General features: G+C 39.6%; 1 protein-coding gene across 1 annotated transcript; it reads left to right on the top strand.

The window, feature by feature from the left end:
* The first annotated feature begins 715 nt into the window (after positions 1-715).
* WDR48 (WD repeat domain 48) lies at positions 716-27,719 on the top strand. The gene is made up of 19 exons (XM_036400008.1): positions 716-794; positions 9,960-10,100; positions 10,424-10,502; positions 10,780-10,862; positions 10,978-11,107; positions 12,900-12,988; positions 13,855-13,956; positions 14,276-14,500; positions 15,871-15,945; positions 16,259-16,361; positions 16,659-16,756; positions 18,329-18,436; positions 18,793-18,889; positions 19,395-19,490; positions 21,538-21,643; positions 23,031-23,118; positions 23,682-23,758; positions 24,509-24,701; positions 25,695-27,719. The coding sequence occupies exons 1-19, from the start codon at positions 747-749 to the stop codon at positions 25,788-25,790; spliced, it is 2,034 nt and encodes a 677-aa protein (XP_036255901.1). The 5' UTR covers positions 716-746; the 3' UTR covers positions 25,791-27,719.

The raw sequence follows: 27,719 nt of genomic DNA, 5'->3' as shown, positions 1-27,719 counted from the left end.
CCTTGCTCAGCCATGAAGACACCATTTAGGATTCAGAGGAAGAAGCTGACACTGACCAGACAGAATCCTGTGTTTGAATGGAATTTATGCATCATGGACGAGATGTATGAATATGCAACAGGCTATTGTTTTTAAGGGTTAATCCTCTGTTAATGTGTGTCCTTTTTGGGCTGATGCAGCCGAGAAAAGGTACCCAGACGTCTGTAACTCTTTGTTTTTATTGTCTCATATTGTCCCAATCCAAATTGTCCAAATTATTATTACTCTAATTATATTGCTATTTTTATAACCATTTTATTATCATTAAACTTTAAAAATTTTAAAAAAACAAGTAATTGGCGTTTTTCACAATTACCGACAGCTGAAACTGCTGATTTAGTTTATTCAAGTGGGCCTTTCTTATTTCAACATAGACATTTCGCCACCACTCGAGACGAAGCAAAGCGGGACGAACACACCTCAGGAGCACCAGGACGCGAACAGGGACGAAGAAAGAGCAGCAGGACCGGGAAGGAGACAAACCTAACCCGCCCTGGGGCCGGGCTGAGGCGGTGCCTCATGAGGCGGCAACATGGCGGCCACCCCGTGAGGGCGGGAACGACGGCCGCGCCCCCATTGGCCGCGCCCCCATTGGCCACGCCCCATTGGTCACGCCCACCACTGCTCGCGTATAAAACCGTCGCGCGGGCCGGGTGAGGGGGCCGGCACTTCCGGTCGGACATGACGCCACAGTGTCAACATGCAAGATGGCGGCGCATCACCGGCAGAACACGGCGGGGCGGCGGAAAGTGCAGGTGAGGGCGCGGCGGGGCCGGCACGGCTCAAAGGGAGCCCGGAGGCCTCGCGGGCCGCGCCAGCGGCTGCAGGGTGTCAGCCTTTGGGGGTTTCTATGGCAGCGCAGTCGCCTCATCTCGCACAGCCGCGCTGCGCTGAGGGGAGGCAGCTCCGCACGCCCCCGGGGTCTCTCCCCCGCCTCCGCCGGCCGAGGGGGCGAGCGGCCGCCTGAGGCAGCAAGGGGGGGGAGCTGCTGCTCGCTGCCGAACCGGGCCGGGTTCTGCAGCCCGCAGGAGGCAGAGCTGAACCAGCTCGGATCAAAAGCGGCGGAGCACGGCGGGAGAGCGAGAGAACGGTGACCCCAGACCTGCTTGGGTGGAACGGGAATTGCCAGCAGCGACAGAGCTGCGGGTTCCTGTCACGGCTGTGTCCGGTGCCAGAGTACTTTTAGGTTAGATAGTGGGAAGAAAGTATTTGCTGTGAGCATGGTGAGACGCTGAAATAGTTTTCCTAGTGAAGCTCTGGATGCTCCATCACTGGAATTTTTCAAGGCCGGGTTGGACGGGGCTCTGAGCAACCTGGCCTAGAGGAAGCTGTCCCTGCCTAGGGCAGGGGGTTTGAACTCGGTGATCTTCGAGGTCCCTTCCAACCCAAACCATTCCATCATTCTGTGATCTGCTTTGCATCATGTTTCTGCTTAGTTTCTGTAAAACACTCTGTCCTTTCGCACACGTGAGCGAGGAGCAGGATTTTTTTTCCTCTCAAGTTTCAGAGATATTCCTTGCCAGCTCCAGGCAGCATTTGTTGAAGGAAACCCGTGGCACAGGCAGTCAGGTGGGTGTAGACTTTCTCAGCACACTTGAGGAAGAATTAAACCCTGTGGTTTGGGCCCAATTGTAGCTACAAATGGATTGTTGTAGCCTTGGTGGAGACTGGAATTTACAAAGTGCGTATAAAAAGTCAAGACTTCAACAGTTAAAGTCATTAAAATAGGTTTATTTTATGGTTCTCAATGCTTTTCTTCTTGTTTGTGATACTGCCTGCCCTTTAGATGTTCTTACAGCTTTCACTATGGAAAAGATTTAATGCATTATCAGTGTGCCAAGCTGCCTAGTGGCAAATGCCAGTTGCAGCTGTACCTATCCAGTGTGATCAAATGAAATATTGATTAGGCTTGAAATAGCATTAGGAGCTTTCAAAACAGAGGTGGGTTTGAGTTTTGACATATCATTTATCACAGAGGGCATCTTATAGAGCATCTAGTGTTTTCTGTGGTTAAGGGAAGGACTCTTTCAATTCTATATAAAGAATTCCCTTGCCTTGACAGAAAAAAAAACCGGATATGATTTAAAATGTAAAGAATGCCTGTGCTGTGAACAAGTTTTTGCAGGTTACACCCCTAAGCAGGGGGTTTTTATTATACCTTGATATTTGTTTGATACACTCCTATTTATGAAGTAGTATTTCCCTGACAGCAGCATGCATCAAAGAGCTCACTGTTTCCTTTTGTCACTACTATTTTTTGTATTCCAAGCACTGATTGGCTCAAAAGTTTGTTTTTACAGGTGGTTTTGTGCTGGTTTATGATGTTTTGTCTGTTCTCATTGTGCTGTGTGGTATTTTTTTCACCTTATGTACTAATGACACTTGATGTACATGACACTGGTCTGTGTCTCAGCAGTGCACTGTGATTTAGATCCAGATTGGTTGTGTTTTCCAGAGTAGTTTCCCAGCCCTGGAAGTGTTCAAGACCACCTTGGACAGGGCTCCAATCAACTTGGCATAGTGGAAAGTGTCCCTGCCCATTGCAGGGGGTGGAATGAGAGCATCTGTAAGGTCCCTTCCAACCCAAACCATTCCATGATAAACATTTATAAAGCTTGACTAGAAGCTGGATTTTTTTCTTGACTCTTATTATTTCACCTGCTTCATTAGTAACAGGACTTTGCTCAAGTAAATGAGTTTTAAGTGGCTGTTTTATCCATCAGCTGCAAATGAAAAAATAAAACCACTCATGATTTATTTTAATTCCCAATGGCTGAGCATTTAGGGTGCTTCTACAGAGAGTTTTTGGGAGAGAGACAGAGTTGGAGAAATTTGTTCCAAGCCTCTGAGGATGGAAGAAGAGGCTTTTACAAAAGACACGTCTCAGGCATGAGGGAACATTGATTCCTTACATGGCAGGAGAGCTGGTTGAAATTTATGGAAATCAGAACTATTATTAGCTTGGATGCACCTGTTCTACTGGTAAGCAAAGCCATCCAAAATAGTCAGTTTAGGGTGCTTCTGCATATCATTTTAGTTTCTAATGGTTTAGTCAGAGTGGATGTTTTAGGCCTCAAAATAAATTCCATGCATAGAAAAAGAAGAGTAGTTAAACTCTTTAAATGGGAGTTAGGCATTTGAAGTGTCCAGTGGCAGGTGTTTGTGAAGCTTAGCCCTGCCTTTCTGAAGGCAGTGAGGGTGCAGGGCTGTGTCAGACACTGATTTGGGAGGCAGTGAGGGTGCAGGGCTGTGTCAGACACTGATTTGGAGGCAGTGAGGGTGCAGGGCTGTGTCAGACACTGATTTGGGAGGCAGTGAGGGTGCAGGGCTGTGTCAGACACTGATTTGGGAGGCAGTGAGGGTGCAGGGGTGTGTCAGACACTGATTTGGAGGCAGTGAGGGTGCAGGGCTGTGTCAGACACTGATTTGGGAGGCAGTGAGGGTGCAGGGCTGTGTCAGACACTGATTTGGGAGGCAGTGAGGGTGCAGGGCTGTGTCAGGCACTGGTTTGGGAGGCAGTGAGGGTGCAGGGCTGTGTCAGACGCTGATTTGGGAGGCAGTGAGGGTGCAGGGCTGTGTCAGACGCTGATTTGGAGGCAGTGAGGGTGCAGGGCTGTGTCAGACACTGGTTTGGAGGCAGTGAGGGTGCAGGGCTGTGTCAGACACTGATTTGGAGGCAGTGAGGGTGCAGGGGTGTCTCAGGCACTGATTTGGAGGCAGTGAGGGTGCAGAGCTGTGTCAGACACTGATTTGGAGGCAGTGAGGGTGCAGGGCTGTGTCAGACACTGGTTTGGAGGCAGTGAGGGTGCAGAGCTGTGTCAGACACTGATTTGGAGGCAGTGAGGGTGCAGGGCTGTGTCAGACACTGATTTGGAGGCAGTGAGGGTGCAGGGCTGTGTCAGACACTGATTTGGAGGCAGTGAGGGTGCAGGGCTGTGTCAGACACTGATTTGGGAGGCAGTGAGGGTGCAGGGGTGTCTCAGACACTGGTTTGGAGGCAGTGAGGGTGCAGGGCTGTGTCAGACACTGGTTTGGAGGCAGTGAGGGTGCAGGGCTGTGTCAGACACTGATTTGGAGGCAGTGAGGGTGCAGGGGTGTCTCAGGCACTGATTTGGAGGCAGTGAGGGTGCAGGGCTGTGTCAGACACTGGTTTGGAGGCAGTGAGGGTGCAGGGCTGTGTCAGACACTGGTTTGGAGGCAGTGAGGGTGCAGGGCTCTGTCAGGCACTGATCTGGGAGGCAGTGAGGGTGCAGGGCTGTGTCAGATGCTGCTGTTTGCCGTGTGCTGCAGTTTCAGATGTTGTCCTGGCAGTCAAGTCAAGGTGAAGCTTTCCCAGCAGGTGCCTTGAAGGAGCTACCCTGGAGGAGTTGCATTGTGACTGCTCTCCCAAACTTGCTCCTTGGCCAGAATAAATTTACCCCCACAGTTGAAACAACATGAGAGTTTTGCCATATAAGGATCAGCATCCTTATAATATGATTGCATGAATTTTAAGCACTTTTTAGCTTCACATCTTGTACAGAGTAAGAAAATCTCATTGTCCATTCCTGGGAGTGTTCAAGGCCAGGCTGGATGGGGGTTTGAGCAACTTGGTCTAGTAGCAGGTGTCCCTGCCTGTGGCAGTGGGTGGAATGAGATGATCTTTAAGGTCCCTTCCAACCCAAACCATTGTGATCTTTTTGAACTGATTTTGTCATATTTGTGCACTAATACTGCAGCTTAGTAGGTGTGATATCTGTCTTTTTATATTTCATATATAATAAATGTAAAAATTAGAATTCTGAATATTTATTTATTTCATGTAATGCTTAAGCAAACTCATAGCCAATATGTTGATTCCCTTGTAAAAAGATAAAATGAGCTTCTTAATGCCTTCCATTACTTTTATTCTGGAACCTAGATAAAAATTCAAATAGTCTTCTTAATTAAAAGCCATGTTTTTAGGAATACATATGCTCCACTAAGATATTAAAGCAATGTTCTTTTTTTTTCCTGGGTATTTCACTGCTGTTTATCTCATTCTTGATGCAGTTCAGAACCCTCTCATAGAACCCTCCCATTATTTGGAGAAATACCTTTTTTTGTTTTTTGCTCACTTAGAAACAAGGAATGAGTGTCCTCAGAGCTCAGCTGGTTACAATTTCCTCCATGTGGTTCGGTGGGATGTTTTAAAAGCAGATTTTACCCATCTGTGAAGATAAAGTCTGTTATAATGCATGTAATGTAACAAGGGTAACATGATCCCACATCAGTTGATACAAGTGTTTCCTGCACGGATAAGTGTAAGTCCTGCAAGAAATTCATTTGGCTTTGTGTGCCAAAATGTATCTGTGGGCAGTAGCTTTATGTGTGGAGCTCTTAGGTAGTCATTAAAATGATTACTCCTGATCCATTTAGGCTCCTGAATCCCATAAACTCTTTCTAATGAGTGGATGTTTGTGCACTGCTGCTGTGGAAGATTCTTACTCATTCTGGGAGCTTATAAAAGCTGCAGCAGCGTCCATGGCAAAGCTTTGGTTGTTAGTAAAATATTTCACATGCCACAAGGCCTGCTCCTCCCAGCCAATGTGGCAGTAAAGCAATGCTGATCTATATCCCAGTTTTTGTGTCTGTTTGTATATCCCAGATTTTGCCCCTGGCTCTGTGCTCTGCTGGGAAGGGCACAGCAGGGATGTGCTCCAGCCTGCTCCAAGGAGCAATGCCCCTGAGGTCTCAGAGCCCTCACTTCTGGGGTCTCCACACCCCTTTCCAGTGCTTTATCTTCAGTGATAAGATCTGTGTTCTTCAGGAGCAGAGGTGAATTTTATTCACAGCAGTTTCTCCTCAGACACAACTTCACTGCATTTCTATTGTTTAGATATGTTTGTGTACACACAGACTTGAAAATATACTTTGTATTTTTGCATACTTACTAAATCTTCTAATATTTCTTAAGTCTATGCTAAGTGACACTCAAAAACCCAACCAAACAAAAAATCACTTTCTCACCTTTTTCTCCTCAAATAAGAACATAATGGACAAACTCATGTGGGTTTTCAGCAATCTTCCTCTGTTCTTATTAGTGAATGTTTTGGTTTTGTTGACTTGACTGTGTGTCCACCTCTCTTACACAAGTTCCCCATGCATTTCAGCAACCTTTCAACAGATTTTGTGGGGCCCCTAATTTTTCCTTCTATGTTAATATGGAGTTAATGCATTTAAGTGCAAGTATCTGGATGCTTCTGGTGTTATACCTCCCTTTCCAAAGGGTTCCATGTGGTGTGCAACAAATGTCTCATGGGGTTGTTTTTAGTTCAGCCACATGTGCTGTGTGTCTTGATCTAGTTTTGTTAATACACAAGATGTTTATTTCAGCCCCAGTGACTGGTTACCAGGAGTAGACCAGTCAATATTTATTATTTTGGATGAGCAAATAAATAAGTATTTTCGGTGTAAACAGCTGACAGTTTCTTGGATATCATTTGGTCTCCAAAATGAGTTGGAGAGTGCATTCTTTGCTGTAGTCCTTTTCAGCTCATACTGTTTTCAGGACAGATGGTTTGCCTTGTCCTTAGCCAGCTGCTGAAATTGCAGCGTTCATTTCAAGTGTTGGTGTTTTGTCCCATCAACTTGCTGACCACAGAATAATTTTCTCTCATTTTCATTTTCTTTGTTTGTCCTTGTAGTATCATAATTAAAAAAAAAAAGGAAGTCTGTATTTAATGTGGATTAGAATTACTTTTCTGATTGAAAAATGTCTGTCATGGTTTCTCCCCATGACACGGAAGAAGTTATCATTACCTAATAAAATAGGAATTTCTTTTTCTTATTGTTAGTCCTTCAATTTTTAAGAAAGTTTATCAGGACAAGTATACTTGTCCTGATAAGTACATATATTCCAAATATATATATTCCTTCTCTGGACAGTAAATAACACTGTAAAATTCTGAGGAGAGACAAAAATAATTGTTTGAATTCTGTGCACAGTAGCAGTCACTGATGGGAAATTCTGTATCAAGCTCTTTTTGTTGTTTTGCTATATTTTTTTGCATCAAAGATCTCTTGTATTTACGCCAATAAAAGAAACACAGTATTTTAATCTTGTTTAATTCAGTTGTTACAGCAGAGTTATTTACCCAAGTTTGTCACAGGGAGAAAGAAAGATGATGTTGGATTTCCTGCTCAGCTTCTGCTGAGATCCATTTCAGATCTAGAAGGGAACAATAACACTGAAACAATATAACCCCTCTCTTTAGCCCAATTCTTTTAAAATAAAAGCAATACTTGCCAAGAGATGTGTGACTGAATTAATATGTGGAAGTCATTAAAGGCAATAGAGGGCAAATTAACTTTTGACTATTTCAGTGCTGTTGATAATGAGAAATGGTTGTCAGTCTCCTCTGATTATGTCTTTTTGTGAGGGAAAAACAGCATTTGGTTGAGCTGACTTTAATTTCATCAAGATTAATGTAGAAATATGACTCAACTTCCAAAGTCCTGTGAAAGTCTTAATCATACATGAAAAGTACCTTACTTGTTAAAGTAAGCCATCATTTGGGGATTTTTTTGCATTTTTAAATATTTATGCCTGTGTTTTTCTTGACTTCCTTTAAACTAAAAAGAAGTAGCATCATTATGTGCAGAAAGCATCGGCGTTACCGTGCTTAGGTGACTAACATAGTTTGACAATCTAACTTATGAGTGGAATGAAGAGCTCTTAAATTATACCTGAAAATATAACAAATATGGGAGGCAACTGACAGAGGAGGAACAAATCCAAAAATTGAGGATTTCTTCAAGAATATCCTGGTAGCATTTGGGAAAATGAGAGATGGAGGGCCCTACCATATAACAAATATGGGAGGTGACTGACAGAAGAGGAACAAATCCAAAAATTGAGGATTTCTTCAAGAATATCCTGGTAGCATTTGGGAAAACAAGAGGTGGAGGGCCCTGCTGATCTTGAACCTGATACTGTGTCAGGAAAATATTGCTCTCTCTAATGAATAACATTAAATTTGATCTACTGGTTTGTGTCTTAGCTGGTCACATATAGTATTTTTACCTGAGTGTATTCATTGGTTTTATAAGAGTTTGATAGCAACATGAATTTGATGGGCATCCCTTTGCCTTGTGTTGGAATCATGTTAAACCTTGAGTTTTGTGCACATAATCTGTGTGGGTCTTTCAGCAATAGAGCCATGATATGATTAAGCCCAGGTAAGGATTGGCACACATCTTTCTCCCTGCATCTCACAAAGAAATAATACCTCAAGTGCTTGAAGTGCTTTAACAGAGCACTTCTGTGTGGCTGATGGTGTCTCCTTGCAGCAGCATCTCTGGAGCTGTGTGTAGGTGGAAACTTGAGCATGGAGAGTGAGAATGTTATGGATGAGTCTGGGATGGGTGAAAGAAGCTGAAAGTATTGGAAATGAGGATACAGTCTAAAACTGGCAGAGCTGTGGTACTAAAAGGCTGAGAGTGGCTGACAGAAGGTCTTTAAGAGCATTGGGGATATAATAATATACTTATGTGTATTACACATATACAATTATGTATTATGTACATCACATTATTAAGTGTAGTGAAGGACTTGTGGAATGATAATGGAGAGTGTTGAGGCAGGAGGATAAAGGAGGTTCTTAATTTTGGTCCTTCAGTGCTGGTCTGTAAAGCTGCTGCAGCTGTTTCTCAACCAGAGAATAGCACTGGACTGGTTTTCTGGAAGCATCAGTGCTCTGGCTGTGCTGCCTGAGGATGGGATAATTTGATGGAGGTGTTTCCCACGTTCACCAAATGGACCTGTCAGCTCTCATGGTACAGAATCTGAGCTGCTGTAAAATACTTCTGTGATAAGGACCAGTGAACAGCTTAATTTATTGGATTTATTTGGTGTCACCTGAGATCTGATCTGGAAAACATTTTCTTTATACTACTTTAATGCAGTTACTGGAGTGAAAAATTGATTTCAGATCTCTAGCCCAGGACTACTCCTTGTAAGCATTTTCAAAACACTGGTGCTTATGTGTCCAGAGGATTCCTGTTTTGAGCAGGTTTGATTACACCAAGCATGAAATTTTACCTTGTTCTGGTTATATTTTATAGAATCTGGCAGGATGCATAACTGGCATCTTCCCCTCCTTTTCTCTCAGTGTGAGGGCTTTCCTCAGAGCAGTGTGTAAACCCAGGGATCAGGAAAGTGAGTGCAGGAGCTCTGAAGAAACTGCAGTGTCTTAGAATTGTATTTACTGAACACTAATAATGGAGACTGCTGTGGTCTTTCAGGGTCTCCTGAAATTTCCCTTTAGTTTTTCTGAGCAAACCCATGAAATAACCTTTACACACAGTGCTGTCAAACACAGAAGGAAAGAAACTAATGGAATAATTTATCTGAAAGAGCACTAAGAGTTTGAGTTTCTTATTATATTGGCAGGTAGGCATTTCTTAAAAAATTGGTTTAAAATTAGTAGTGACACCTATTGAATTTGTATCTGCAGTCTTTCAGTGCTTTGTCGGCCATGGTGACCACATCCTCTCCTTTGTGAGGCTGGGAAATACTGACATTGCAGCTATGGAAACTGTGGAACCCCCTTGGGAAGTGACACACAGACTCAGTGTGTTGTGTAAGATCATCCAGAATATGCACACCCAGCAGGGAATTGAACTGAGGATTCTCTGGGTCTAACTCAGCTTAAGTTGCAATGATTAAAATAATCCACTGGGCTCCAGTTGTATCACTGCTAAATCTTCTCTGACTGTTACCCATTTTTGGGGGCAAATAACTTTGGTGGTGCTGGTAACTCTCAAACTGACAGACAATGCTTGTAAAACTCTCTGTGTTTTCTGCTCAAGAACCTTACAAAGATGAAATGAGATGTTCAGATTTTATGGCCATGTCAATATCTTAATACCATAATTGGATTTGTGCAAATGTGTTTTAGGTTTCCTATGTGATTAGAGATGAAGTGGAGAAGTACAACCGGAACGGGGTAAATGCGCTTCAGCTGGACCCAGCATTAAACAGACTCTTCACGGCAGGGCGGGACTCCATCATAAGGATATGGAGTGTCAATCAGCACAAGGTCAGTCAGGACAGCCTCCCTGGCTCTAAACCTACTTTTTTTCCAAGTTATTCTGCTGGTAGGCTGCCTACAGGGCTGTACCTGATGCTGTTTCTTAACAGCTGCCAATTATTGTGATCACAGAATCCTTTTGGTATTGGTTGTACTGTGGCATGTTACATAACTGTGTAGTTCTCACAAAAAGGGTTCTGGGAGAGTGATTTCAAACAACTCTGCACTAGGAAACTTTGAATCCATATGCAGGTTGAAGAAGGTACCACAACAGGATGTGATAGTCACAATCTTCTCCATTGGTGATGAGCTTATTTTTTCTTAATTTGCAGCAAGACCCTTATATAGCATCTATGGAACATCACACAGATTGGGTAAATGACATTGTGCTCTGCTGCAATGGCAAAACATGTAAGTACTTAAAAGTTTCAGAACTGCAGTATTTAGAAACTGTATACAAGTAAATTATCTGCTGCTTTAATTATTTTGCATCTTCTCTTAGCATGTAAAATTAATTTTTGATGTATATTTTAATTTTGGTAAATAGTCTAAGCAGCTGTTCTAATGAAAATTGAAATGTTACATGAATTTTTTTAATCTCTTTTGAAAAACAACTTAGACTAGTACAAATATGCTCTAAAGTAATATATAAGACATTAAAATTTAGTCTTTATTCTTTCCAATTTAGTGATATCTGCTTCTTCAGATACTACTGTTAAAGTGTGGAATGCACATAAGGGATTTTGCATGTCAACACTAAGGACGCATAAGGTGAAAAACATTATCTGTAAATACTGTGTGTGATCAGTGCCATTCTTACAATTATTAAGATGTAGACTTCAAAAGGATAACATTGATTCATATTGTTGTATTTATTTTATTGTAGGACTATGTGAAAGCCTTAGCATATGCAAAAGATAAGGAGCTGGTAGCATCTGCTGGGCTGGACAGACAGATATTCCTCTGGGATGTAAATACTCTCACAGCACTGACTGCCTCAAATAATACTGTCACAAGTAGGTACCTGGGGAGGGGAGGCAAATGCAATCCATTTTATTGAGTAGCATAATCTGTGAGGTCAGCTTAAAACCACAGATGCCTTTTTCTGTCTGTACATAAAACATGGGCAAGAAATTTGAAGGAGGGGTTTGCATGCATTGAGTCCATTTGTTGTGTTATGTAATAGCTGGAAATCTAGAGCAGCCAACAGTCATGGCATTTAGAATAGAGGACAAGTCTCTGTGAACTGTTTCTCCTGAACTGTAACATGCTGGTTTCTCTGAAACTTGATAGAACTTTAACTTGGGAAGATTTTAACCTCTCAACCAGCCTTTTATAGAAATGTTCTCTTAGCTTATTTGTTCCTACATTTTTCTGTGTTTTGTGATTTGAGGTTGGTTTTTTCTTGGTATAGATGCTGAAAAACAGGAAGTACAGCTCCTAAAGCAGGACTTGATACATTTGTCAAATCTGTCAGAAGAATAAGTTACTAGATAAACTAGACTAAAAAGCACACAGTAACACAAAGCACTGATTGCATGTAAGGATAACTGACAGGTGAGATCTAACTCACTTGAGAGTGGAAGGCAAGCAGAAACTGAAAATTCTACTCATCAGGGTTAATGGCCAATGTCACCCTCATCTTTTAGGAAGTCACCTGTTCTGCTTCTCTCCCAGAAAGGCATTGTAGAATATATAGAATATATATAGAGTATAGGGTTATAGAATATCCTGAATTGTAAGGGACCCTCAAGGATCATTGAGTCCAGTTCCTGGCCCTACATGGGACAGCCCCAAAAATCTCAGCCTGTGCCTGAGACTGTTGTCCAAATGCTCCTGGGTCTCTTGGCAGCCCTGGGGCTGTGACCATGCCCTGGGGAGCCTGTTCAGTGTCCCACCACCCTCTGAGGGAAGAACATCTTCATGATTTCCAACCTAAACCCCTCTGACACAGGCTTCTCCATTGTGACAAAATGTGATATTAAATTATGATATTAGGTTACAAATCCTGTGTTGAAAACTTGGCTCCATCTTATAAATAAATCATTGTGTGAAGTTTCTCATTTTTACTGGCCATGCAGTTTGCTGCTATTCTCAGCCTTCTTGGCATACTGATGGTATGGATTTGAGGCTTGATGAAATGCCTGATTGTGCTCTCTAAATAGATGATTTTCATTTGCTATGTCTGTGCTTTTCTGAGTTGAAGGACTGGTACTTTAATCTCCAAAAGAGGGTTAGGCTGGTTGGTATAGAATTCCTCAGCTCTGATGGTAGGTGTGATGCTAAGGAGCTGCCATATGGTTTTCACAAGTGCAGAGGTAGCATCCCTGCTCAAATAACACATTTCAGTGCTGCCGTGTAACTTCTCTGCATTTCTGCTGAATTAGAAGAGCCTTTAATACAAAATGTAGAATTTTACTGTTACTTGGCTTGGAAAAAAAATCTCTGCACTTAAATCCAAATGCTGTGTGTTACAAGATCACAAAGTGTCATATTCCAATGACACAGTTGAGCAAGAGTAGCTTGATGGCCCTGGCACGGAACTGTGGTGCCAAAAGGTCACCAAAATTGTAATGACCATAAATCTGAGGGGTTACTTTGTTTTTATGCAGCAGTAGATTAAGAATTGGAAAAGGGTTTTCCCAGCACTATGCTGACTATAGTCTTTCTTAAAGCAACTCTTTATATGGGGCAGAGTGGCACTATTTTCATGAGTCAAGGAGTATTAAAATACCAGTTTTGAGTCAATAAGTATGTGTTTCAAATAACAGCATTAAAATTGAAAATGTGAATTTTATTTTGAAATAGCTTCTTCCCTGAGTGGGAACAAAGACTCAATCTACAGCCTTGCAATGAATCAAATGGGAACAGTTATTGTATCAGGGTCCACTGAAAAGGTAAGCAAAATTTGGTGGGGTTCATTTCACTTCAGTTCAATTTCAGTATAAAGAGACAATTTTATTCATTTTCAATGTCATGTCTGTAGCAGCTTTTGTGTTTTCAATAGCGAGGGCAGACACTTCTCTGAAGTGGGAGTGCAAGTGTAGGATACAAATCCTGCCTCAGTCAGAAGATGTGATGTATCCATAGAGCTTTAATACATAGGGGAGACAGTCAGATCATCTTGTGTAACCCTCTTTGTCAGGGATCATTACATTTCCCCACAAGAGCTCTGATTTTGAGGACACATGACTCAGATGATTATCAAAACTGAAGCAGTTGCTGCAGGTAGGAGAGAAGGTGCCAGCAATTTGCAAGATCCCTGCAGGAGGTGGGAAATGAAGAAGCTAATGAAGCTCAAGTGTTCCCAAGAGACAGCCCTTGCTCTTTGTTAAGGAAGGTAAAACAGGCTTATATCTCTGAGTTGGTTTTTTTTACCTAATCTAACCTTGAGAGAATTTTATTTCCAAGACAATATAAAACAGAAAATAGGATACACCAGTGGAGCATCTTAGAGATTCTCAGAAGCATAGTTTATGCCCACATGACACTGTCCTGTTTCCAGTCACTTCCATTCTTTAATTTCTTTATGACAAAAGAAGCCAGAACAAATTAATTTAAATTAGGAGAAGATCACATCTGATTATTAGAGCTGCATGAGATATAGTTATGTCTGTCTTGTTCAAACATATATTTTCAGTGATGGGTGTCCACATGTTTGGAATAAGGGTTGATTCATTTGGAAAGGCTTCATTTTTGCAGAGGTAGCACATTGGTGAGAAGAATGGTGTTAATGTCATTTATCCAATGTCTGTTCCCATAGGTTCTAAGGGTGTGGGATCCAAGGACTTGTGCAAAACTAATGAAACTCAAAGGGCACACAGACAATGTCAAAGCTTTGTTGTTGAACAGAGATGGCACCCAGGTACGTGCTTTAACCTGAGACAAAGGCATTTTACAGAGTAGAAAAAAGTCATTAGTCCATTTCAATGTAATTATTTAATGTCATAGATTACAGATATTTAGTGGTTAAGAGGGGGAGGCTGATGGGTGAAAGTTGATTTTACCACTGTTCATTTAAGTGTGCGGTGGGTTTACATAAAATACTGGAAATCCTGACTAGGATTTAGCACCATTTTCGAGGAAAAATATAAATATATGAGTGATCAAATCTTTTTATGGGGAAAAAATATTTTGAAATACTGAAATAACTATTTGATTGAAATTTGCTGGTTGTTGCTCAGTGTCTTTCAGGCAGCTCTGACGGGACGATCCGCCTGTGGTCCCTTGGGCAGCAGAGGTGCATAGCCACGTACAGAGTCCATGATGAGGGTGTTTGGGCTCTGCAGGTCAATGAAGCCTTCACTCATATTTATTCAGGAGGAAGAGACAGGAAGATTTATTGTACAGATCTAAGAAATCCTGATATCAGGGTGCTGATCTGTGAAGAAAAGGCACCAGTTCTTAAGGTAATTGAGTTTAATTCAGTGAATCATAGAACGTCTGAGCTTGGGAGTGATGGCTGAAGATCATCTGGTCCATTTCTCTGCCCTGCCCAAGAGCACTGGATGAGTTTTCAACCAGTTTTCGACCAGTTTTCAACCCCCATCAAGATGGGTTTTGAGTATTTCCAAGAGTGGAGAATTCACAACTTGTGCCAGTGTTCTGTGACTCTCATAGTATAAAAGGATAATTGCGTGTTTTCTTGTGAAACAGTGGCTTGAGGTATAAATTGATTAAAGAATTCACATTGGCTAACAAGTGTTTACTACACCACATCTTCAGCAGATTGGCTCTGTCTCCTAAATTGCATCTGAAGTTTAATTGCCTGAAGAAGATGGATGCCTGGCAGCTACTGAAAATGTGCAAATTTGAACATTACTGAAATTGAATATGCTTCACACATGAGAAGTTGGGTTTATCAGGCTCTAGTACAGTTTTAAGAAACTCAGCTGGCATTGCCAAGGTTTTATACAAAAGGGGATTTTTCTTAGCAGCAGCATATGTGCACAGGACTGTTTTAGAATCTTACATACTCATGGGAACCAGGAGTAAAGTTGTTTGTGGATTTTTTTGAGCACCTAAGCATGATATTTGCAGGCACATGTCTGAATCTTTCAAAGAGGCTGGTTTTGGTTTGTTTTTTTTTTTTTGCTGTCTCTGACTTTAGTGACATGACTTTAGAACCTGCAGGTGTATAAGGAGTGTGCAATTGAAACATATGCTAATAGATATGAGCAGCCTGGCTTTCCTTGGGAGTGAACTCTAGCTTAGAGTGTTAAGATAAAATCCTGGATACATTAATTTAGTTCTGGAAAAGTCAGGATGTGAGATTTCAGTTCAAAATGGAAAATGAAAGTGCTGGTCAGCTGTACAAAGGTCAGAAGGGGCCTCTAATCTTGGCTACAGTGATCTGAGAAATGTAATGGCAGAGCCAAATATATAAAATTCTGCTTTTTCTATTAGAACTTCTTACATTCTCATTTTAACCATATGAAGTGTCTGAATACAAAGTAATTCAGAAAATCCTGTACTTAGGAAGCTGTCCATTAGGCAAGACTGCATCATGCTGGAAGTAACTCTAGCTACTGTGTTAATACACATTGCAACTATTATTGCCCAAGTCTAGAATTCATTTGTTGAATACTTGTAATAATTCCTCTGGATTTTCAAAGTTTCATTTTAGGTACTTTTCATTTAAACTTTGTATTTCTGCAATAAACTGAAAGTCATGCTGTTTCTGAGATACTCTGTTATAGGAGTGGGTCTATACAAGACAATACAAATTATCAAAGGGAAGCTAAGTTAAGCATGACTGAAAATTTGTTTTATTATTTAGATGGAACTGGATAGATCAGCTGATCCTCCTCCAGCACTTTGGGTAGCAACAACTAAATCCTCTGTGAATAAATGGGTAAGTGATACATTTTACAGTCTGTGAATACAATGGAGTAGTCATGGCATTTGGATGTACTGTGATGTGTAAATTTTCTTTAGAATAAATCATAAAATACTAATATTAAAATTGCTCAAAATGTATGAAGCTTAGAATTACTTTATTTGCTCTATGGTTATGATGCTTTTAGAAATAAATTCTATTCCTTGGATCTGAGTAGATAACATCTAAATATCAGCATGAACTGGCAGTTGTTACTCACAGGTAAAAGCAGAGTTTGATTTTGAATGTGATGATTATGAATGTGTCATTATTTTCTTTCTTTCTTTAGACTTTGAAGGGAATCCATAATTTTAGAGCATCAGGAGATTATGATAATGATTGTACCAATCCCATACCACCCCTGTGTACACAGCCTGACCAAGTTATAAAAGGTAAACAGCTGTTTTGCAGAGGACCTTGTAAAATCTGTTTTCTTTAGCACAAGTGATCGAGCTTTAAGATTGACTCAGTTTTTTAAAAGCTTGATACTATGATTTCAACTAGAACAATGTGGTTATTGTCTATCCACTGTTGGTTACAGTTAAAATCATGTTTAAACCTTGGTGGTATCCAAGGTTTACACAAAAAATTGAAACCAAAGAACAGCATATGTCATGTCATGCAATTTAATTTAATGTGATATTAGATAAAAATGACAGCAGTAACCTTAATTCTTGTTTGTTTGCCAGGGGGTGCTAGTATTATTCAGTGCCACATTCTTAATGACAAGAGGCACATATTAACCAAAGACACAAATAATAACGTGGCATACTGGGATGTCTTGAAGGTAAGAATGTAATTTCAGATTTTCTACTGTTGGATCATTGATTATTTTGTGCCACTTTTTTATCTATCCACTTTTACTGTTTGAGATTTCTGTGGTAGAAAGTAAATCATCTTTCTGTCTCAGGATTTCATGAAAGGTTTGCCTTTTGAAAAAGGAGGGGCATTTCTGAGCTTTTTTGTAGCTTTCCCTGGGGTGAGGTTGATATCTGCATTCACCTGAATTCAATCCAGTATTGACATCTGCATTCTCCTGAAGTTCAGACCCTTGAATTTGTTCCAGGAAATAGTAATGTATGTTTTCATGCAGTTTTGTTTCAAAGAGGGCTTATGTTTGCTGGTAACTCAGGAAGGCAGGAAAATGAACAGAAGGAAGCCTGATGTTGCCTGGGGAGACTTGGTGTCACATTTCTTTATGTTGTTTTACCCAATGATTGCTCAGAGGAGAGGGGAAAGAGTGCAGAGAGAAAGGACTCAAATCCCACATCAGTGAGGTGGTCAGCAATTTCTTCTCTGGCAAAAGCCTGTTTAAATTCTAAATATTTTCTTGTTCTTGAGCTATGCAGTGCAGCAGCCAAGATCAGTAATGAGGTAAAGCATGCTCAGCCAACTTACTGAGTTGTTAAATGAAGTGAAAAAGAAATTAAGTTGGAGGATATAGATATATACTAAAAATTATCTAGATTATTTTTTGAAAAGTTTTCTTTATGTCTGTATTTAAATGTGCAATGTTTGACAAAAGTCAAATGGTAATGGTAATTTCTACTTTCATTCAGGTATTTTTTTCTTAGTAAGGCTGTGAGAAGTCACTTGATATATGTTTAAATACATATTCACTGTAGAGGTGAGATGATTTGCCAGGTCAGTGTTGCTCCCTGCACTTGAAAGCTGAGACTTTATTGAGGGTGCAGGAGGAAGAGAGGGAGGTTTTCCTACCTGAAGCTGCACCCTTCAGTCTTTGCTTCCTGTAACTTTTCCTGGATTTTGAGGGAATAAATTCCAAGGTTGCAGTCCTTAGTGTTTGCCTAAAACAAGTATTTCAGGATGACTTTGCAAGTGGATGATAATAATTTGGATTTTAACAGAATTACTTAAAGGACTTTTAAAGTAAAAGTATGATAAAACCAGAAATAAAGCTTCTGCACAGAAATTCACTCACTGCTGTTCCCATTGCAGTAGTTGAGCTGAATTAGTTGCTAGATGTGCTGGAAATACTGGTGTTTGATGGAGTACTGAAGTATTGGTACTGATGGGGAGAGAAATGACAGGGGCTATTAGAAGACAGCATTCTACTCAGTGTAGGGAAAATATTTTCTAATAATCTGAAGTAACATTTCCAGACCTCTCTACTGGCTTGATTCCACTCCCTCAGAGATAAATGAAGAAAAAAAATTACTTAAAATATAAATAACTGTGTGACTTTTTAAAAAAGATTTAACCTTTAACTTGGATGTTTTTGGACTGCAGTGCTCAGGAGAGATCATAAGTCACAATCATTCCATGTGTGTATGAAAATCAAGGAAAAGTCTTGAGTGTTGATATTACTCAGTACTTGTACATTTCTTTTGGTGAACAGGCATGTAAAGTTGAAGACCTTGGGAAAGTAGATTTTGAAGAAGAAATTAAGAAGAGATTTAAAATGGTTTATGTGCCAAACTGGTTCTCAGTGGATTTGAAAACTGGGGTGAGATACAGCTCCTACATCTGTTGTTTTAATGTCATGTTTCGCTTTTTTTCATGTATTGTTTGTTCAAAAAGGTTTTAGTTTGTTAACTTTAGAAGAACATTCATTGCTTATCTGATGGATTAAATTTATTTTCAAATAAAACAGCAAATTTTATTTCTTAATAATTGGAGTAACATACCTTTTAATTAATTTGTGGTATAGTCCACCAATACCAATTGCGAATTAATACAGTTTGGTAAACAAAGTGTGCTGTCATGCTTTCAGAAATTCTTTGATTTGTAGGAGCAAAGTTAGAGATTAATAGATTTACTTAATCCCAAACTATTACATTCCTCATGGTCTTTTGCCAACAGATGTTGACAATTACTTTGGATGAAAGTGACTGCTTTGCAGCCTGGGTTTCAGCAAAGGATGCTGGATTTAGCAGTCCCGATGGTTCTGATCCAAAATGTAAGTTTTAACTAATAATAAAGTTTTATTTTAACAAAGAAATCAGAACAAATTCCAGTATATATGTTTTGAAGTATTCCAGTGCCACCCATGTCAGTATCTGGTTGGATTTTGAGGCTTACTTTCTTAATATTAAATTCTGTAGCATATTCTCCAAAGAAAGTATTTCCTTTTTTTCTGAAACAGTCATGTTCAGGGTTTACATCTAATTTTGTTTTAAACTTTTAAGATGCAAAAGGGAAAAAGTAATTATAACCTAATGTAGAGAATGCTAAAGCACAAGAGTGATCCAACAGCAGGGATTCTAAAATCAGCTTTTCCTGAAACATTGTAACATGCAGCTCTCAGATTGTGACAAGCAGATTTCAGTGCCCATAAATAGTTTGCTTTGGGAACAGGCCTGCTCAAACTCATGGGGAATTTTCAGCTGTGGATCAAATGGACATTATTGTATTGCCCATGTTTTTCTGTGTGATTGAAGTTCTGCCTCACTGTGTGTTGACAGTAAACCTTGGAGGGCTTCTGCTGCAAGCACTTCTGGAGTATTGGCCTAGAACACATATCAATCCAATGGATGAAGAAGAAAATGAAATAAACCATGGTTAGTATTTTAATATTTTCCTTTTTTATTACTTGTCCATGCATTGTTTGTTTATATGTTTCTTAAACAGAGACATTTGTTGTCTTACACCTATTTCTCTGTGCATTATAGACCTCATGTTTATTAGCACTTCTGAATTTGCTTTACACTAGAAATGTATTGTACTTCTGAAATTATCAGCAAAAATCTTAGGTCTCTCTGTAAAAAAAAAAAGTAGGTGAATAAATGATTCTGAAGTTATAGAAACATGATGAAAAATATTGATGAAAAACAATTACTGGCAAACTGAGGCTTGACTTGGAAAAGAAACACTAGATAATGGCAGTAAATAGTAATAATTCAGTTATCCAACATTAGCAAGTATTCTCTTGACTTAATTCCAGTTTTCTTCTAGGTATTGTGAACAAAATAAAAGCTTTATTGGAAAAAATACTTTCAGTGTAATAATGCATGAAGTAATTCCATAGAAAACTCCTTAAAGTCGTGTTTAAGGTAATAATGCCAAGTCTAATCAGGCCTTAGATGAAAGCCATGTCAAATGTAAGGTAGAGGCTGAATTTGGCAAAATAAGAGACTCTGTAAGTCCTGAGTTGGAGCTCAATTCAGCCCAGGTCAGAGTTAACTAAGTCTCATTTTTGGTGATCAAGAAATTACTTTCTATAGATAGATGATGCAATTAAGAAAACTGCACATTCAGCATATCTCACTGCTTTGTGACAAGACTGTGCCAAGAATTAGTTGCTTTCTTCTTTCAAAACTGGCCTCCGAGGAGGTTTAGAGCTCTTGGCAGACTCTTCTGGATCCAGCTGCTGATTCTCAGACTGTTGTGGATTGGCAGTTGGCAGCTTAAAGCCAGACAAGGTTTGAGAAGTGTCACTCACAGGCTTCTGTAGTGTTGGATTATTGATGCCACACTGCTTGTTCCTGTATAGAGGTATGGATTAGTGGAATGTTTGGAGTACACCCAACAGAATATTTTCTTTGCTGTTCCAAAAGAAAAAAATTACGAGATTGGCACTGAGCAGTGACTTGAGAAGGTGAAGTGGATGCTGGCATTTTTGTAGAGATACAAATTTAAATAAACACAAATTATGTGCAGTGTTGTTCCTCTCAATTGTTCAGAGAAGTGTTATGAAAAAAATCTTTCAAACTATAGGAGTTTTCAGTATCATGTTTACCCCTTCCAATACAGATTTTCTTTTTTGTTTCTTTGCTTGTTACAATTTCTGACCTTTCTTTGCCTACATGTTTCTGGTTAGAAAGCTGAGGAATCATTCATCTCATCAGTCTGTGCCATTTAAATTTCTTAATGTCGCTTGAATTCAACATCTCTTCAAATACAGTAATGAGGTGCTACAGTGTAATGGAGATGATTTTCCCAAGTGCAAGTCAGGCATCCAAATTCTTCTACATTGTTTCAAGATACCTACTGATTAGAAGCTGCACTGTTCAAGAGGTGTATAAATAATGCTGATTTTTCTTTAATCTTGTCCTATCCACCTGATATGGAATCAGGTTTTTCAGTCTTTGAAGACCATACTGCTGTAATTAGCTATAATGAATTGAATTTATAACACAGGAAGTTCAAGGCACTGTGAGTCTGAGCTTTACTAGTACAGTGTTTTGACATCTGGCAAATCCAGGTAGAAGAGCAGTGCAAACAACCCTTCAAGAGTTCTGTACTGTCACTCTAGAGGGAAGAACAGTCTTGTCTCAGCAGAGTCTCATTAGTTGATTCCTAATTTTACTATTGTTCAGTTTGACAAAAGAAATGGGGGAAAAAACTCATAATTGGGTTTTGACTCCTGGACTTTTTCCTTTTTTCACAGGCTTTTGAAACAGACCTGCCACAAACCTGTATTGATCTTGCTACTGTCTAGTGGTTTTTTATATACTTGCTGTATCTTGGAAATGGGGATTTTCTTGGTTTTCATGAGGTTATGAGTTTATTAATTTACAAAATGCACCTGCTGTAGGTGGAATGGGTGCCCAGTTTTAAGGCCTAGTGCAGTCTCACTGCTGTTTTATGTGGTTTTTTTTCCAACAGTGAATGGGGAGCAGGAGAACAGAGTCCAGAAGGGAAATGGATACTTCCAAGTGCCACCACATACACCAGTTATTTTTGGTGAGGCTGGAGGACGCACTTTGTTCAGGTATAAAAACTTAGAAATTCAGTGGCTGAGCAATCCCTTTCTTAGTGGAAGCAGGAATGTTATCAAAAATGTTATTTTGCTCTCTTCTGTACATTTAAGACATAACTTTGCCAGGCAAAATAAGCAGCTGTTGATGATGATTTGTCCAACTGAGCATGTGAGTTTGAGCATCAGCAAGGTGTGGGGATTTAAAGCAGTAAGAGTTGTGTATAGTCCTTAGTTGTGTGTGATATTTTTGGGTGCCCTCTTTCTGCAAACTGATAAATTAAACTGTGTTTTAGAATGAAATTGTGCTACTTTAGATTGTGTGTTGTGCTGATCTCTGAGGATGAATTATTCAGGAGCTGCTACTCACTAGAGAATTGGCTTCTGCTCCGAAAATTAGTTGATAAATCCAGTAGAAGGTCCTAATCTCTGGCAGGCAGGAACACAGGCTCTGTATTGCAACATGTGTACTGGTTACCCTTCTATTTCTTCTTGTTCTACATTGAAAAACCCAACTGTGATATGTGATACATCAGAGACATTTTAACAGTGCTGCAAAACAAGTGCTGATCTTGCAACACTGTGAATTGTTTGATATTTACCGACATAGTGGATTTTAAATTTAAGGGGTGGGGCATGTTTGATTTGTTGGTTTTGTTTCCCAGGCTGAACAGGCCCCAGAATGATATAACTTTTAGTCAGTGAAACAAGGAAACCATTTTCAGCTTGGAAAACTGACTTTTTTCCCTACAGTATCAATGTATTTATGTTATACCTGGGACTTAGTATTTGCCTGCATTGTGTTCTGGTGGATCTTCCCTCTGATGCAGCTGCTCCTCCTCCTCAAGAGAACACTGGAAAGGCCCCATTAGAGGGAGCAAGCCATATTTATGGGACCTAAAAGGTGGCTTGCAGGACTCTGCCAAAATACCTCGTTGCAATTTATAAAATGAAATGTGTCTTTTTTCCATCATTGCATGTGCACATTTCCTAAAACTGGTTTTATTCTTTCCTTCAAGTGAGAGCTTAGCAGATGCTTTACATGCAAAGCTCATTTTTCTCAAGAGGAGAGAATTGCTTTATGCCAGGTGCCTTTCCCCTTCTCCTGACAGTTCTGTATTTTAACACACAACCATAACACAATCCAGAGCAAAGTACTTTTATCTGTTTTCTGTGTCATAGCTGTAGTCTCCTGAGATCCTACTCTCTGTTTCTGGGATTTGTCTTCCTACAGCTCCTTCTGCTCTTTACAGAAAATAAATAATCTCTTCCCCAGTAAGTTCATGATCCTAACAGAGTTCAGGCTCTCTGCCCATTAAAAGGGCAGAACCTCTCCTGAAAGCTTTTTAATGGAAATGGCAATAACTGTTGTTACAATAAAGGTTATTTCTGTGTGTCTCAGGTTGCTATGTCGGGATTCAGGTGGTGAAACTGAATCCATGCTTCTTAATGAAACAGTGCCACAATGGGTAATTGACATCACTGTGGATGTGAGTATTGGGTGTATAAGTTTGGATTGTTTTAATTTTTTTTAAGATGTAGTACAATTAACTTTGCAGTATCTAAAATGACATTTTAAATTTTCGCTGTGTTTGTATTTAAAACAAGTGGTCTCAAGGTCTGTAATCAAGACCCTTTGAGATGCATCATTTTTTGATGTGTCTAGTTAAAGTACTTCTTGCTCAATTTCTTTTGACAGACTGTCTTAGATAAAGAATTCAAAGTCCTGTGCATAATTGGTATCCTTTCCTGGTGAGGAGCTCAGGAATAGAGAATACACTTCATATTGCTGCTGTCTTTTGATACTATCTAATTGCCTTTGAAATAAATGATAATTTATATTCAAAAGCTAGATGATCTGTGCATCATCTAAATTGAAGTGTCTCAGGAGTATGAGTAATTTGGAAGTTAGCTGTGGTGGGGATGTTGATTAGGAATCTCTCATGAGTTTTGATAATTAGGAGCTGAATATACTTCACATAGCAGCTGCTGCAAATAGGAGCTGATAATGGTTCATCCTAAATTAACACTTCTAAAACTTGTTTTCTTCTAGAAAAATATGCCCAAGTTCAATAAGATTCCCTTCTACCTCCAACCTCATTCATCATCAGGGGCAAAAACTCTAAAAAAGTAAGTAATGCAAATAAGACTATTAACATTGAACATGCAAATTGCAGAAAAAAACTGCAAGCTCAAGGGAAAAAAAAAAACCAAACAAACAGCAAAAAAAACACCAAGCCAATTCACTGATTTTTCCAGAGAATTGTTTTGTGTTCGATGGATTTGTAGAAGTTCTTAGTCATTTAGGAGCATTGCTCTAAAGCACTAAGTTATATCAGAATATTTAAAAGCACTGTGGATTTGGGTTCAACAGGCAGTTGTTCAAGTTTATGCTAAGAAATGTCTAAGAACTGCCTACTGAAATGGGACTTTGTCTTTTGTGGTATTTAATTGGAAAACAGATGAATTTATAGATTGCTGCTCTGTTCAGAACCACAGCTTTGTTTCCTGTTGCCAACAGAGATGAATAATTGCTTTTTGAAAGGAAAAGGACAAAAACTGCCAGTAGGGAATGCAAACTAGTTTGCAGTCACATGAGCTGTAACTGGGAGCTGGGTTGGTTAGAAATCAATGCAGATTTTTATCTGGTCTTTTGAATATCTCAACTCATTTTTTGAGTTATTTGCTGTGTGACTCTTTGGCTAAATTGCTGTTATGATCATGGCATTCTGGATGATCCTGATAATTTACTACCAGACAACATAGAGATGATCTCTATGTAGTTACATAGTTTGCTACAGCTAAGGAAGAGGTTGTGAAGATAAGAAACACAGTTTGTTTCTCAAGTTTTTTCCTGACAAACACCTCTAACTCCTGCAGAGACCGGCTGTCAGCCAGTGACATGCTTCAGGTGAGAAAGGTGATGGAACATGTGTATGAGAAAATCATCAACTTGGACAATGAGTCTCAGACAACGAGCTCCTCCAACAATGAGAAAGCAGGAGAACAAGAAAAGGAGGAGGACATTGCTGTGCTAGCAGAGGAGAAGATTGAACTTCTGTGCCAGGACCAGGTAAGTTCCCTGCGATCAAAACCAGGCTCTAGCAGTGAATTGGTTGTGCATTTTTGAGTTCTGATCTTATAATATGCTACAGATTACCTCTTAACTTTAAAACTAAGTAAATGTCTTGACAATGTTAACTTAGTGCTGACACAAGTTTCTGACAGTTGCAGATAGGCAGATGAAGAAATTTTCATAAAAAACCTGTTTAATTTGGTCTGGCATGGGGCCCTTACAGGGTTACTTGCTCATAGTCAACAAATGGCCTTAATACAATTCCATACAGTTGTATTTTTAACATTTCTGGAATTTTTGATTTCTGCTTTTTTGGCAGTTTTCAAGATTGGTCTGAAACCACTAATTGCCTAATAAGTGTAATGGAGATTAGGCACTGAGGAGTAATCTGAAGTTACATGTTACTCTGCTAAAATCTTTCAGTAATGCCTCAGGCTCAGTTGCTAATTGAAAAATCTGAGCTTTTGCATGGTATGGTATTTTCTGGTGTCCCCTGTGGCAGGAAGGAGTTGAGAATCTGACTCCATGTTCTTAGAAGGGTAATTTATTATTTTATGGTATTGTATTATATTATATTAAAGAATGCTGTACTAAAACTATGCTAAGGATACTTATAGAAGGCTTAACAAGATACTGATGAAAAACTTGTGAGTCTCTCCAGAGTCCTGCCACAGCCTGACCATGATTGGTCATGAAGTAAAAACAATTCACATGAAACCAATCAATGACTAGTTGGCAAACAATGTCCAAACCACATTCCAAAGCAGCAAAACACAGGAGAAGCAATCAGAAAATCATTGTTTTCATTTTTCTCTGAGGCTTCTCAGCTTCCCAGGAGAAGAAATCCTGGTAAAGGGATTTTTCAGAAAATGTGATGGTGACAGCATGGCTCATCTTGGTATCAGTTTTCAGTTTGGTTTGCTTTGTATTTTTTTAATTTCTGCCAGCCCAGCAGAATTGTTGAGTAAAAGCTGCCTTTTTGCTGTGCAGGTTTTGGACCCCAACATGGACCTTCGGACTGTCAAGCACTTCATCTGGAAGAGTGGCGGGGACCTGACGCTTCACTACCGCCAGAAATCCACGTGAGGGCAGCGCGGACCCAGAGCAGCCATCTCTGACTTGACCTTGCTGTGCTGGTTCCAAGAGTAGTTCTAGAGCAGCCCTGAACCCCTAAGGTAGAGGAGACTTCTAATGCCTCAGTATGGATGGGAAGTAAACATTTAATTGAAGTGACTAATAGACCTGTAATATAGAGGAAAAGAAAAATCTATATGACTTAAACTAAAGTCTGTCCTAGTCTCAGTCAATGAGATGGGAGGTCCCTGAGTGGTTTGTGTTGTGTGAGGTGTACAGAGAGTGGATGATAACCCAGTGCAGACTTTTGCTTCCTCCTTTTTGCTTTTGGTTTTTTTTCCAGAACATAATCCCCTCATCTGCTCGTGTTCGGTATCAAACAGGTTTGGCCGTATTAGTCACTCTTCACAATGTAATTAAGAACTGCACATGAGGTGTTTTTAGTACATTCCATTCATGAAGTTCCAGCAATGATTTCTCACAGGTTACTTAAGCATTTCTACCACTAAAAGAAATTTGGAAAAAAAAACCACCAGAAAATAGGTATTGCATACTTGAATGAATGGGCCCATTTAATTGCAAACCAAGGGTTAACATGAGAATTGTTTTAATTGCTTTAGAGAGCTGTTGACATGCAAAATAAGAACACTAGAAAAATATCAGAGCAATGTGAGTCCAGTGATGCTGTGCATCATAATAGAGTGAACATGCTTTGCAGCAACTTAGAGTTTTTTTTTTTCTAAATATATATAACTTCTTCCTGCACTGTGTCTTAGGTGTTCTAAAGACACACTAGTCTAATTTTTGGTAACTGTGCTCCAAAAGTATGTGACATTTTGTTAAAACTTCAAACCATTCTGATTATAACTTCATATGTTTAATGTTAAACTTAAAAAACTTCTTAGCAGATTTCATATTCATGAGATAAAAATATTGATTCTTCTTTTCTGAGGTTTTATATGCAATTATTCTTTTGTTAGAGATTTATGCAGATCTTGTTTTCACTGCTATTTCTAAAAATCTGTGACTGTCATAGGCTCATGGTAATCTTTTATAGAAGTTTAACTTATTGGGGGGAGGGAGGGTAAGGGCCTTTCAGCTTTTTGTGAGGAAAATGTGGGGATATCCCAGAAAACCATTTGTAGCCAGATTTGAGCAAATTACAAATCCTCATAGAGAAATGGTTTAAAAATTACTCTTGTCTGAAGCAGAAGCACAAGTGCCTTCAAGGGGCAGTATTTTATTGGAGTTTCTTCAGGAGACACATGCTCTAGCCCTTCCTGTATCTTGTGATCAAGATTTAGGTTGAGGCCTAAGGAAAGTCCCAATAAATTATATTACTGGGATTGTATTGGTCAGACAAAAGCAAAGTATTTTTCCTCATGTTTTATTTGAAAAAATAGTCAAAATACAGTCAAATTAGTCATTCCCTTCTGCACTTTAAACCCAGCAAAACAAATTCATTGCTTAGACAAAACCATGGTTCAGAATCAAGCTAGCATGTCTTCTCCCATCTTTTGAGAATCAGGTTCAGTTTTCTATCCCCATTTCTGTGTATGCTTAGTTTGACACAATTGTGCTTTAACTGCACATTTTTAGTGCTGTTTGTGAATTAAATGGTTAAACAGAACTGTAACTTTTATTGGTAATCTGTCCTGACTTGTATTTATTACTAGCAAGGGTCTTTGTCTGTTCCAATAGGCACTGTTTGGGTTATGTTTTGTTTCCTGGTTGTCTTCCTGTCCTATTGTATACATTGGAGTTGCTCACAGTAATTTTTTGTTTGAAATCAGCCCAAGGTTGTAACTTTCCTTCTGTTTTTTTTCTTTCTAACCATCCCAAAACACAGTAACAGGAAAGATTAATGGAAGAGTCTGCAATGCCAGAAGGGTAAATGATGTTTCACAGTTGTATAGAATAAAAGGCTTTAGTTAAAATATT

The sequence above is a fragment of the Molothrus ater genome, chromosome 1, assembly GCF_012460135.2.
Source record: "Molothrus ater isolate BHLD 08-10-18 breed brown headed cowbird chromosome 1, BPBGC_Mater_1.1, whole genome shotgun sequence".
Classification (NCBI taxonomy): domain Eukaryota; kingdom Metazoa; phylum Chordata; class Aves; order Passeriformes; family Icteridae; genus Molothrus; species Molothrus ater.
This window is presented reverse-complemented; position numbering and strand designations above follow the sequence as displayed.